Here is a 12023-nt window from a genome sequence, read left to right as displayed (position 1 = left end):
CCTAACTTTTAACTTTAAGATATTCTATGTGGACAAGGGGTAAATAATTCCTCAAAGGAAATGGGAACAATTAACTGTTAGCACAGGAAGAGAAAAGGAATAATTAGAGGGAAATATCAGACTGGCAGTCCAGACGTTTAAGTTCCTGCACTTTATTTCTGTTGGTGTAACTGTATAAATCATATTAAAACAGCAGAAGCAAAGCCGAGCCATTCTTTCAGGTGCTGCCTGAAACGCATCCTCAGAAAAACTACCTTAAAACTAGAACAGGAGTCTTGGAAACGGAAGAGATTTTAAATCAAATGTTTAGACTCCTTCTCCGAGGGGATTCCCGTGGTCAGCATAAGTGCGAGGGAGCCGCTGTTTAAAACGAACTTTCAAATTTGGCAGAGCGGGGGGGAGGAAAAAGCTTTCCAGGGAGCATCCCCTCTGCCAGCCCTTCGAGGGCTGCAGCTCGTGGAGGGCTACGGAGACCTGTTAGGGAGTGGAGAAAAAAATCAACCCGAAAAAACCCTCCAAAAGCGCATTGGGTTTTCACTTGGAAAAACGCAGAACTCAGACCCCCAAAATCCGAGAGGGTTTTGCAGTCGTCGCTCTGCCAAACGAGGGTGGCGAAGGGCGCAGCGCCCGCCGGTGGCCGCTCCCGCTGGGAGGGGACGGGGCGCCCCAAAACCAGGAGGGTGATGGACACAGCGATCCTGCCCGCGCGGCAGCCGCTCACCACTGGTTTCTGTATGTTCGTGGGGTTTATTTATAAACTTCCCGGCTAAAATCTCATCAACAAAACATCGCCCTCCCCGCGGTTCTCCCGAAATTTATCCACCTCCGGGGGAACACTCGGCTCCTGCCGCCGGGAGCGACCCTGTCACGGGCGGCTGTAAAACAGGAACGAGGGGCCGGCGGGATGTTGGGAGGAAAGCTCGCCATCCCTTTGAACAGCGGAACGCGCCCGGCAGCCGCGCTGGTCACCTGCTCCCTGCGCGGCCGCGCAGCGTGCGCGGGGCTCTGCTCGCCACCGGCCACAGCGGCACAGGCGGCTCCCAGCGCTGCCGCCGGCAGCTGGGGTGGTGCAGGGGAGAGAGGACAGGGCAGGACCGGGGTCCCGAGAGCGGTCGGGGACCCTGCGCACCCCCGGGCATCGCCGGCTGCGCAGCCCGTGCGCCGCGGGGCTGCGGTGCCGCCGCGCTCGGCATCGCCCAGCCGCTCCGGGCGGGCAGCAAAGGCGCTCCCGCTCTCCCGGGGGGCTGTGGAAGCGCTCTCTGCCTTGCAGGGCATCTCCCCCGAGCAGCTTCTCCCCCTCCCCGCGCCCGCTCCGGGCGGCAGCACCCCGGCCGTGTCCCCCCCGTGTTGCCGTGTCCCCCCCGTGTTGCCGTGTCCCCCCCGTGTTGCCGTGTCCCCCCCGTGTTGAGTCTCCGGGCAAACATCCTGAGCAGGCAGGTGCTGCCGTGACAGCGGCTCCTCGGCGGGTGATGCATGGGCGGCCCGGTAATCCCCGCCGGGCCGCGGGGCGAGCCCCCCTTCCCGGGCGCGGAAAGGCGCTGCACCTGCCCCTCGAGTTGTGCCATGGAGATGGCGCTGATGCTGATGGTTTCCTCTCGGAGCGCGGAGTTTCTCCGCGGCCCCGGCAGGCGGGGCAGAGCGCGGGAGGCGCTCGCAGGTGCCGCTTGTCCCTCTGCTCCCTTCGGGCGGCACAAGCCGCCCGTGCCCACACGCGGTACACCCGGGATGCTCTCCGGAGCCGCGGCGGCTGCCGGGGGGGCGGGAATTCCCGGGGAGGGAGCGGCCCCGCTCTGCAATGCGGTCCCACCGCTGCAGAGGTCGCCAGGCGTGAGCGGTGCCGCGGGAGCGCGGCGGGAGCGGCGGGAGCGGCTCCCCGATCCCGCCCCGCCCCGGCCGCGCTTTTTTTTGTGAATGGGACTCTCAGGGAGCGGGCCATGACGTCACCGCCGGGCCCAGCCGGTGCCCAATGGCGGAGCGGGCCGCGGCGCGCGGCCGGCGCGGTGATTGGCTGGCGGGCGCGCGCGGGCGCCCACGCAGGCGGCGGCGGCGGCAGGTATAAAAGGGGGCGGCGGGCAGTGCGTGACACCGCGCATCGGCGGCACCCGCACCGGCTCCGCTCTGCGCTCCGCTCCCCGGTAAGCGCCGCCGACCGCGTCCCCGGGGCTGTCTGTGCCAAGGCGGGGGACAGCCCTTCCGGCGTGTCCGGCCAGGACACAGCGCTGCGGCACCGGGAGCCGCGGGCGTGAGGAGCATCCTTTGGATGCTCCCGTCGAGTGCTGGGAGTTGGCTGAAATGAGGATGAGGTGGTGGTGCTGATGTGCTCCTTGGAGTCCGGGACACTGATGCTGTGAGAGAGACGTATCTCAAATCTTCAATAATAGCTTTTGTGATTATGACTGATTTTTAACTTATCTTCTCTGGTTTCAGCATATAAATATTTATTGAAATTAAACTAATAATTCTTAGTGTAATCTGAACTGGGATGTTAGTGTGCTTACTGGCAAGAAGCAGGCAGCTTCAGGTAAAGTGCTAACAAGGGTATTTTGTTCTCAAAAATGTTAAACACTGTTTTTCCTTGTGATTTGTATCTGTCCGTGTTGGACACACAGTCTGTGACATTGTGTGCAGTAGTTAGAGGAATGTATTTTCTGCCAGTTTGAGGAAAGCTGATTTAAGTTGAATGCAAATAACTGCAGCCACGTTTTCCTGCCCTGTAATAGTGTCACATTATAATAAAATTTTGAGAAAACTAAAGCACAGTAGCAATAATCAAAATAAAAAAAAAGGTGAATTTAAAATACAAATCTGTTCATGATTGTGCTACTTGTGGCTAGGAAGGAATGACCTCTTTAGTGGAACTTGCAGGATTGAGAGGGTTGGAAAACAGCCATTGCTTGATGTACCTCTTTGTTGTAGAGAGGAAATCATGGTTATGCTGAAGATTTCATCTTTCCTTGCTGTTTATGCCTTGGTTGTGTGCCAGATGGACAGCTTCCAGGCAGCCCCAGTCAGGTAAGAAGCTGGTCCTGTTGCTGAGTGCTCTGTCTGAATGGTATGAAAATGCTTAATATTCTTGAGAGGTCCAGGAGGGAAACAGACAACGGTGAAGGAGAAAGGTGGCTGCGTTTTGTGTTGTGGCTTTTTGATTTCATTTTTAAACCGCAGCGTGTGAGGGGAGCGCACCGGGGTTTGCACATTCACACCCTGAAAGGCACTGTCAATGACACACAGCCTGCCAGACCCCTGTCTCTGCAGCAGCCTGGGCTGTGTTCACCCTGTTTGCCTTGCCTCTGCCTAGACCTGGCTTGGAGTCCATCACGGATCGAGTGACTCTCAGTGATTATGAAGCTCGGAGGTTATTAAATGCACTGGTCAAAGAGTTCATACAGATGACAGCAGAGGAGCTGGAGCAAGCCTCCGAGGGGAACAGGTAAGGACTGCAGTCCTGGGCTGCAGAAAAGCAATGTGGGACTGTTATATGTTTGATATTTAGCAAAAGCCATTTGAGCAGACCCTTTGCAGGTCAAGATCTTTCTGTTTTCCTGGGGTTATGGCTAACTGGTGAAGGATGATGCTGCAGAGACATCCTAGTGTTGGTGTCCAGAGAATGGCTTTCAACTAGTTAACCTGCCTCTATCTGTCTCTTACTTCTGAAAGTGGAGGGTGATTTGAGCTTGAATGAATAGGTTGTGTTAAAATATGGCAGCAAAAGGTATGTCTTCCCATTGGGAGTGTCAGGGGATCACTCAGTCACTCTTGGATTCTCTGTCGTGCAAGTGCATGCTGTTGTAAGGCATGGAAAGCCCCTGGCAGGAGGGATGTGTTCCTCCTGATGCACGAAGCCACTCTCCCTCAGGCATGCAGGAGCATTTGCATTATCCTAACAGGATTTGCATTGCAATGCATGGGGATGGATGAGACACTGAGCAGCATGCGGGATATGGGGGAAGTTCAGCTCCCTGACCTCTGACTATATGAGCATCCAAAAGGCTAATGGACTTGCTTGTCAACAAAATTGGATTCATTAACAAATGGTGTTTTCCTTCTGACTGCTTCTGTATGGACTTGCCTTGCATGGAATGTGATGCAGAGGGTTTGGATTTGTTTTGAATGGACTTTTAAGTTTCCTAACGCTAGATCTTTTATGTAGGGAAGAAATGCATGAATGTGCATGTTTGAGGTTACTCTTCCTCTGGGCATGTTTTTATTTTCTTTCCCCCCTGCAGCCTGGATAGACCCATTTCCAAACGCTGTGCCAGTCTGAGTACTTGTGTGCTGGGCAAACTGTCTCAAGAATTGCACAAATTGCAAACTTACCCTCGCACTGACGTCGGGGCTGGAACTCCTGGCAAGAAACGGAATGTGCTGAGTGACCTGGAACATGAACGCTATGCAAACTATGGGGAACCCCTAGGAAACAACTAGACATGCTTATTTCTCCCCCTCCTCCCCCTTTTTTAACCTGATGCATGTGGATCTAACTTTGATTGCTAACTTTGCTGTGTTCTTTTGATTCTGTTTTCGACAGAGAATGTTTGAGATGGACCTAATGTTAGGAAGACCACGAACATAACATGCATACCAAACTAGGGGAAAAAAATAAATAAAAATGATCAGCACTGCCTTGATATTCCAAATTATTTTCTTAGACACTGATTAAAAAAATTCTAAAAAAGGTTCTTCATTTCTGGCCGCTAAATGTACAAGTAGATTCTTTCTTTTGTGCTTGCCCATGCACTTGTTCAATAAACCTATTTTTCTATAAGGATTAGATCTGCTTGGTTTAACAGTTTGTTTTAAAATGTGAGATTTCTAGACAAGGCTAGAAAAATTTTGCAACTGGTCTTAATTCAAGAGAGGCAATGCTAGTAACTTCTAGAAAAGTTGAAAGAGAATTTAGAAGTCAGCTCTACATATAAATTGATATTTACTGCTGTATCAGGCATGCATGCAATCCTGTTGGTAGGGACCCTAAGAAGCAAAGAATTCAGGAAGGCTCATACCTATTCATTCTAACAAACTAGAAATGTAATCCTGTTAAAGCTGGGTACTGAACATGTCCAGGTAAGAATTTTGTGGTCTTTCTCTTTTCTTATTTTACAATGGGTTTTTGCACTATATTTAAAACTCGTGTACCTTTAAAATATTTGTGTTGATTTACAATTCACCTACATTAGGTTATCTTGCATTAAGAGCCCAACCCAGACTTCTTTACAGTTCTGTTGCAGCACTGCATCTATCTTGTAATTAGAAACATCTTTCAAATACTTGGCATTGATTGTAAAAACAACTCTTCACTGTTAACATTAATAGACTGCCTTGTGATGCTTAGCTGAGAAAAATCCCTCCCTACTGTGAGAAACTCATTGCTTTAGTAGAAAATTCTTCAAGCAAGGATTGTGTGAATGCATATTCCTTGAAGATGTTAGCTGTAGGCTGAACTGTGAGCAGAGAACTAGTACTGTCAAAGTCTGAGCTGCCCCATGGTGAAGTTTGGTAGTAGATAAAGGTCTAACAGGAGGAAAGAGAGGTTCTCCCATTCCCATCAAGTACCTGGAACAGTGTCTTTATGTGTGGCTCAGCTCTGAAGGCAGCTGCTCAGAGTCACTGACAAAGCTCCTATAGTCACCAGTGGTGCTGCAATTCCATGTGTTTGCTGGCTGTCAGGGAGCACAGGTGTTGGAGTGAGAAGGGAATAATCTGTGTCTGCTGCTGCCTTTTCAGGAACACCTCAAGCAAAATACAAATGTGAGCTTTTGAAGGAAGTGGGGATTGTTTAAATTCTCCAGATCTGAAGTTCCTCAGCTCCTTTCCATGGCTATAATGCCTGGCTGGAGGCAGGCAGTAGCCCAGGTGTGGCTGAAAATGTGGCCTGGGTTTAGTTTTCAGTCCTGCTTTTATAAAGTGAGCCTGATGTTGAGAAAAGCATAAAGAGGCTTCTTTTAGCAGCTGTAAGCCTGCTGCAGAGCCAGCCTGCTCTTAACCCTGCAGAGGAGCCTTTGCTAGTCACAGTGATGCTTCACTGGGTGCAGGGCTCATGCTGCAGGAGCTAACCCTCCCTTTTCCCTCCTGAAAAGCAGTGTGACAGCACAGAAGAGGGCCTGCAACACAGCCACCTGTGTGACCCACCGCCTGGCAGACTTCCTGAGCAGGTCAGGGGCCGTGGGCAAGAACAACTTCGTCCCAACCAACGTGGGCTCCAAGGCCTTCGGCAGGCGGAGAAGAAGCGCCCAGAAATAGGAAAAGGGAAGCTGAGGGGTGATGTGGACATGGTAAATGCACAGCACCAACAGAACCTGGGGCATCACCAACGTTTTAGTTTTGTGGGGGAGGATAACAGACCTGCAGGGGTAAGCTCTGAGAAGAAAGGGTGAGTGAGAGTAAAAGGAAAAAAGATGTTATAAAGAGAACACAGATGTGTGCACTATGAAGGAGAGCTTTTGGAGAGTGCATTAACTAAACACAACAATTTGGTTGGAATTATTTCCTTCTTTTACCACTAACATTTCATTACCAACATATCAGTAACTCTGGTTTTCTTTCTTACAGGTTGCAATGAAATTGAGATCTCGACTTTAATTTCTAATGGAAGCAACTCTTCTTCATAAACCAAGACCACCAAAAAGATTAATTTTTCATCCTAATATTGAAAATGTTTTATTTAATACAAATGAGAACACTTCTGTTATGTATAGTAAAAGAGAATCTAGTTATTAAAGTTAAATTATTGTATATTCTTTTTATATGCAACTCTATTTCAAATAAAATGTGACGGCATCTATTATTTATTTATCTTCCAGCTTATGTGATCCATGCTACTTCTCCTGGCCCTACTGCCAAATCTCGGGGATTATACTAAACTGCTGCCTGGCAAGGCATATGTGTATTATACAGTGTGCTGTGCCTTGATGTAAAACACTTAACTATCCTGATTGTACAGTATGTTTAAAGAAAGAAAAGATATCACTTCAATATTGTATTATTTGTGAATTTACGCAAAATTAAAAAAAGTATTTTAGATACACTTGGATTGAGAAACTGATTTTTCATTTGGACACGCTTATGGAGACATGTGGCACTAAGCCAACATCATTGCAGATCAGCTAGTCCATTGATCTGCTCCAGCCTTATTAACTATGACTACTAAGGTTTGAGTCAAAAGTTCAGAACAGAAAGAATAGCTGCTTTTTATATGTGTTAAAAAAACCCCAAATGAACCAAAAGACACTTCTTGGTGAGACTTCTGCTAGAAAAATAAAATGAAGCCACAGGTACATTTAGTAAAAACATGGAGACAAATTTCATGTGTGGTTTAAAACTAAATCTTTTTATACAGGCTGTAGTGCAGCCTGACATCCACTGTAGATTTTTGTGTAAGGTGAAAAAAAGTGAATTAGAAGAGAAAGAGAAGCTACAGAAATGTACATTTCTTTGAAGCAATCCTGAGACTGAATCTATTTAGGGATCAGGGATAAATAATTAGAGTGAGTGGAGAAGAGGGTAGCTGGATTCATTCCATGGACTTCTAAGTGGTGCTGCCAACTTCCTTCTCAAAGCTGCTGCTCTTTCAGTTTAGTAGCTGAGTCAGATATTTGTTTAGATTTGTTTCGTGCTTTACAGCCCGACCCTAAAATCTGCTTCATCAGTTCAGATGGATCCCAGGATGGGAGAGGGAAGAGGCCAAGTGCTCCCAGCTCCCCATCCTCCAGGATTGCATCCAGAGGGCTCTGGGCTGTCTCCAGGGTGGGAGACTCCTCCTTGCTGTGCAAAGTGGAGGCTCTCAGGCTGTCTCTGTGTCTCTGCTGCAGGTGTGGTGCCAAAGAGGAGCTTGGCCAGCCCAGTGATGACACTCCCAGCCCGTGCTCCCTCCTGGCTGTGGGTTCACTCCTGGGGAGCACCAGCCCTGGTAAGTCAGTCCAAAGCAGGCCTTGACATGATGAACCACTGCACTGCTTTGTGCAAGGATCTGCCTGGCTTTGGCCAACATTTGGAGCCTGTAAGCATTTGTTGCCACGTTTCAGGTGTTTTCCCCCATTTTTTTTTGCACTAACTGGGGGGTCATATGCTGGGATTGCCTGGCTTCCCCTGTCACTGCAGATATTCTGGGCACAGGTGGCATTTTGTTTGTTTTTTTTCCTAATACAGCACTCAGCAGTTTAATCCTCTCCAAGATAGAATACTAAGTGCAGTTATTGGGGTGAATACATGCAATTTAGTGATTTGTATTCAATAAGAAGCCAGGCAATGTCCATGGGTCCCTTCTGGCTTTAAAGTCTAAATAGTCAGGCATTTTTTTTCCCATTTTTTCCCATTTACAGCCATTCTCTGCTGAGAGACACCTGAGGCTCTGTGTAACTGAATGGCAGCTGATCTAAAATCTATCAGTCCTTCTTTTCAGTTTAACCAAGTTAAACCCATCTTTCTGTCAGACAAAGGGAATTCTTCAGACCAACATTCTACCCCACAGCACAAACCCAACATGGGAAACATTCCAGTAGCTTTGGTGCTGGTTTTACATTGTGCTGGGTATAGGGAATTGGGGTGAAACTTTTGATACGTGGTTTTTGTGTTGATTATTGTTTTCTTTTTTTCCTTAGGAAGAACTAGCTACTTTCCCACCTCAAGATCTATTCCTATTGTACCTTCTGTCTCATTTCTCCTTAGAATCTCTGTCTGCACATACACTTAGCTGTACATCTTCCTGTAAAGGACAGAGGCTTGAGCACTATGGAAGGGGGAATACAAATAAAACTTTTCCATAATGTGAAGGGATAGAAGCCCTGCACCACAAAACTGAGATGCTCAGAGCTTCAGAAGAAACAGATTGTTATTGAAACTAGAGTGTAATATTTTAAATAAAAAATTTGTAGTTTTAAGGCATTAAACATGGTAGAAGGAATTGCAAAGCTGCTAGAAGGTTGTCAATTGGTGAACAAGTGGAATAAATGACTTTTTAAAAAAAGTTTTAAAAGGTACTGTTCTGGGTAATACTACCCAAACTTGTCAGCTCTCAAGTGAACCCAAAACTTCTACTCAAGGAGAAAACTCCTTTTGGAATTAGCATTTAAAAATGAAAAGTGTGGTTTCTAATATACTTTTCTTTCCATTTTAATACATTGCCATTGTAAGAATACTTGGTGGAAAGTATAACATTGGTGCAGTACATGTGAGGGGCACCAAACCCAAGTTACTTAGCACTCAGTATTCATGCATGAATGTCGATGTTCTTGTTTATGAGGCAACATCGGCCTGCCTATGTTTAGTTCTAACATTTTTAGGTGTCTGTCTGTGTGTGTTTTCTTTAACTACTAAGGTTTTGGTTTGTTTTTGTTTATTATTTATTTATTTATTTATTTATTTAAATTCTGAATGCAAATGAAGTCTTGGGAGAGTACTTTGCAAGCAAAAGCAAAAATGGAAGAAATTCTGAGAAAGAAAGGGGACAGGTGGTGATCTGCTCCTAGACCTGACTGAGTTTTTGGTTCAGGATTGTTCACCAGGACATTGCTGCACACACTGATAGAGCATCATTTTGAAATAACCCAAGTGGATTTCCACTGTGGCGATTTTTTTTTTTCCTTCTGTTAGTGAAATTTAATTCATCTTCCTGAAAGCTTCCATTATCTGCAGTGTGAGAAAGGAGCAGAGCTAATGTTATTGCTTCTGACACTGAACACTGCCAAAAGCAACTTATATCAGGCAGTAGTAAATTTTGGTATTGGTTATCTAATCCAGCATTGTCATGTCTAATTAGCAGATTGAACATCTCTAAGAGGTGAAGAGTTTAAAACATGCTGGAGAGTTCGGATCTGAGCATTTTTCCAGCCTGAACTGTCTCAGAACAGGTGAATCCTTAAAGGCACCACATCCTTTCCCTATTCTCAACTTTGGATAGCCCTTATGCCTTCCAAAATTCTTCTTTTCTGCAGAAAATGTACAAGGAGTATACTACCCCTCTTTTTAAATTTTTTTTTCCACAGAAAGGAAATCCCAATTCCAACTTACACCTAACATTGTCACACTTTCTCTGTGAACTTTCCAATCTGTGAGATTTCTGATTCTGTGGAGTAATCAAAATCATTGCAACATTTATCTTTTCTTTCTATTCTTGGCTTCATCACAGCTCTTATTTTCACCAATTACTCTTTTGGCTGCTGCTGAGCTGTGATCCCAGCTAAATTATTAGTGTCACCTCCACGAAAGCAAATAATTGCCTTCCAGTCTGAACGTGGAGCTCGAGGGCTTTGTGAACACTGAATGATTTGTGTGATTATGAACTGAGGATAAAGGAGGGAGGGAAGAGAGGAAGGAGAAAAGAAGTTTGAGGGGCTGAAAAAGCTGTGACAAGAAGGAGGGAAGGTCCTCTCCTCTGGACACGTGGAAAGAGGAGCAGGTTTTTTGGCAGGACTTGTAACCCCATGAGAGATCCATGCTGGAGCAGCCTTTTCCTGAAGGACTGCACTCTGTGGAAAGGTGGAGAAATTGAGAGTAAGTTGCATCTGGGAAGAAGAGAGGTGGGACAAAGCTGTTTGTAAAACTTGGTTTTACTCATTATTTAACTGTGGTTGATTGTAATAAATTAAACTGATTTCCATAAGTTTAGTCTGCTTTGCCCATAAACTGAGTGCTGAGTGGTCTCCCCCTTTCTTACCTCATCCCATGAACTTTTCATTATATTTTCCCTCCCATGTCCAGCTGAGGATGAATGACAGAGTGAATTTGGTGAGCACCTGGAGTCTAGCCAGGATCAACCCACCACACTAAAGGCTATTTGGAGCCTTTATAATTTTTATTTTGTAGCTTTGCAAACACCTTGAATATACAAATATATTGTGTCAGACACATGAATTTGCACATTATTCTCCTTACATGCTTGAAGGACTGTCACAGTTCTCCACTGTCTTTTGTTGTGGAAGAAACCAACTATTCTAGTTGGCATATATACCTAAGATAGTTGGATAATTAGTTTATAATTCCATGATTTTATATGGAACCATATCATATTTGTTATTTGTAGTGGGTAGGAATGGGCTGTTACTGGAAGTGAATTCCAAGCAAGTGCATCAGGGGAAGGATGACAATCCTTGTAGTTCAGTGTCTTCCATGGAACAGTCTTAGTAGCTCAGGGGAACTTTTTAGCATGTCAGTCCTGCTACACAGGCTGAAGAAAACAATTTTGCTGTTTACAGGGTCATTCTTGACTGTACATTTTCCAAGGAAGGTTTCACTCTTAGTTAATGCAGTCCTTCTTTGTCATTCTGTAGTTAAAGATACTATCTAAGAGTTAAATTAGTTATGAAAATTAATATTGATTTGTGTTGTTAATGTAATAGAAGCAGAGAATTACATAGAAAAAGAAAATAGTTCTGACCTTCAAATACTGGAAATACAGAGTTTAAATGAAAATTAACACAGTTTGTCTTAAAAGGCTCACAGATATCTGTCCAAACCATTTGAAGCACTTTGAAAGTGAAGTCAAATATTTTTTTCATAAACTTTATGCTTTGACTATCTCTGGTTTAAGCTTAGTCTTGGTAAGATTGCACATTCAGTGAACAAAAGGTTTGTTTGAAAATGCTGTTTGCTTCTTGTTCATGGCTTAGGTTCTCAGAAGAAATAAAATGTCTTTATTGCACCTTTTCCTAATAGACAGTGGCAGAGCTTTGTGTAACCTTGCTCCTCACGTGTCAAAGCACTGGACTTGTAATTGTGCTTTAAAACCACATACATTTACTATTTAACTTCATGAAGTGCCTTTGTGACTGAGGTTTTTGATAGGATTTGTGTCCCTATTCTGTTGCTCCAGTGACTTCCTCCTCCACAGAAGTTTCACTGCTTGTTTGTTATCCCTGGTTAGATGAGCAGGAGCTGCCACTGCAGAGATGTGGCAGGCAGGACTGGAGGTGAAGCCTCTACTCTCACAAAGACCTGTCACCTGGCAGGTGGAAACCAACACAGGTGCTTTTGATGATATGTCAACATAAAATTCACTTGGACTGTCTCTCACAGCCAGCCAGCTTTAA

At 45.7% G+C, this 12023-nt stretch overlaps 1 protein-coding gene across 4 annotated transcripts; it reads left to right on the top strand.

The window, feature by feature from the left end:
• Window positions 1-2099: 2099 nt before the first annotated feature.
• On the top strand, window positions 2100-6986 carry CALCB (calcitonin related polypeptide beta). Of its 4 annotated transcripts, none has more exons than XM_079307567.1 (5): window positions 2100-2135; window positions 2917-3012; window positions 3299-3430; window positions 6081-6272; window positions 6550-6986. In XM_079307567.1, exons 2-4 carry the CDS (start codon window positions 2927-2929, stop codon window positions 6238-6240), a joined length of 378 nt encoding a protein of 125 aa, XP_079163693.1. In that variant the 5' UTR covers window positions 2100-2135; window positions 2917-2926; the 3' UTR covers window positions 6241-6272; window positions 6550-6986. The 4 variants fall into 4 exon arrangements, with proteins under 4 accessions (XP_079163693.1, XP_079163692.1, XP_079163690.1 ...); XM_079307566.1 differs by having other exon boundaries at window positions 6078-6272; window positions 6550-6799; XM_079307564.1 differs by lacking the exons at window positions 6081-6272; window positions 6550-6986 and adding an exon at window positions 4227-4771.
• The last annotated feature ends 5037 nt before the right edge of the window (window positions 6987-12023 follow it).

Source organism: Erithacus rubecula, assembly GCF_903797595.1.
Source record: "Erithacus rubecula genome assembly, chromosome: 6".
NCBI lineage: Eukaryota > Metazoa > Chordata > Aves > Passeriformes > Muscicapidae > Erithacus > Erithacus rubecula.
The sequence above is the reverse complement of the archived record's forward strand: the minus strand, read 5'-3'. Positions and strand labels throughout refer to the sequence as shown.

Coding starts and splice junctions, on each gene's coding strand:
- CALCB (XM_079307564.1), top strand. CDS start 2,927: ATGGTTATGCTGAAGATTTCATCTTTCCTTGCTGTTTATGCCTTGGTT. Junction 3,013..3,298: donor TTCCAGGCAGCCCCAGTCAG/GTAAGAAGCTGG, acceptor GCCTCTGCCTAG/ACCTGGCTTGGAGTCCATCA. Junction 3,431..4,226: donor CAAGCCTCCGAGGGGAACAG/GTAAGGACTGCA, acceptor TCCCCCCTGCAG/CCTGGATAGACCCATTTCCA.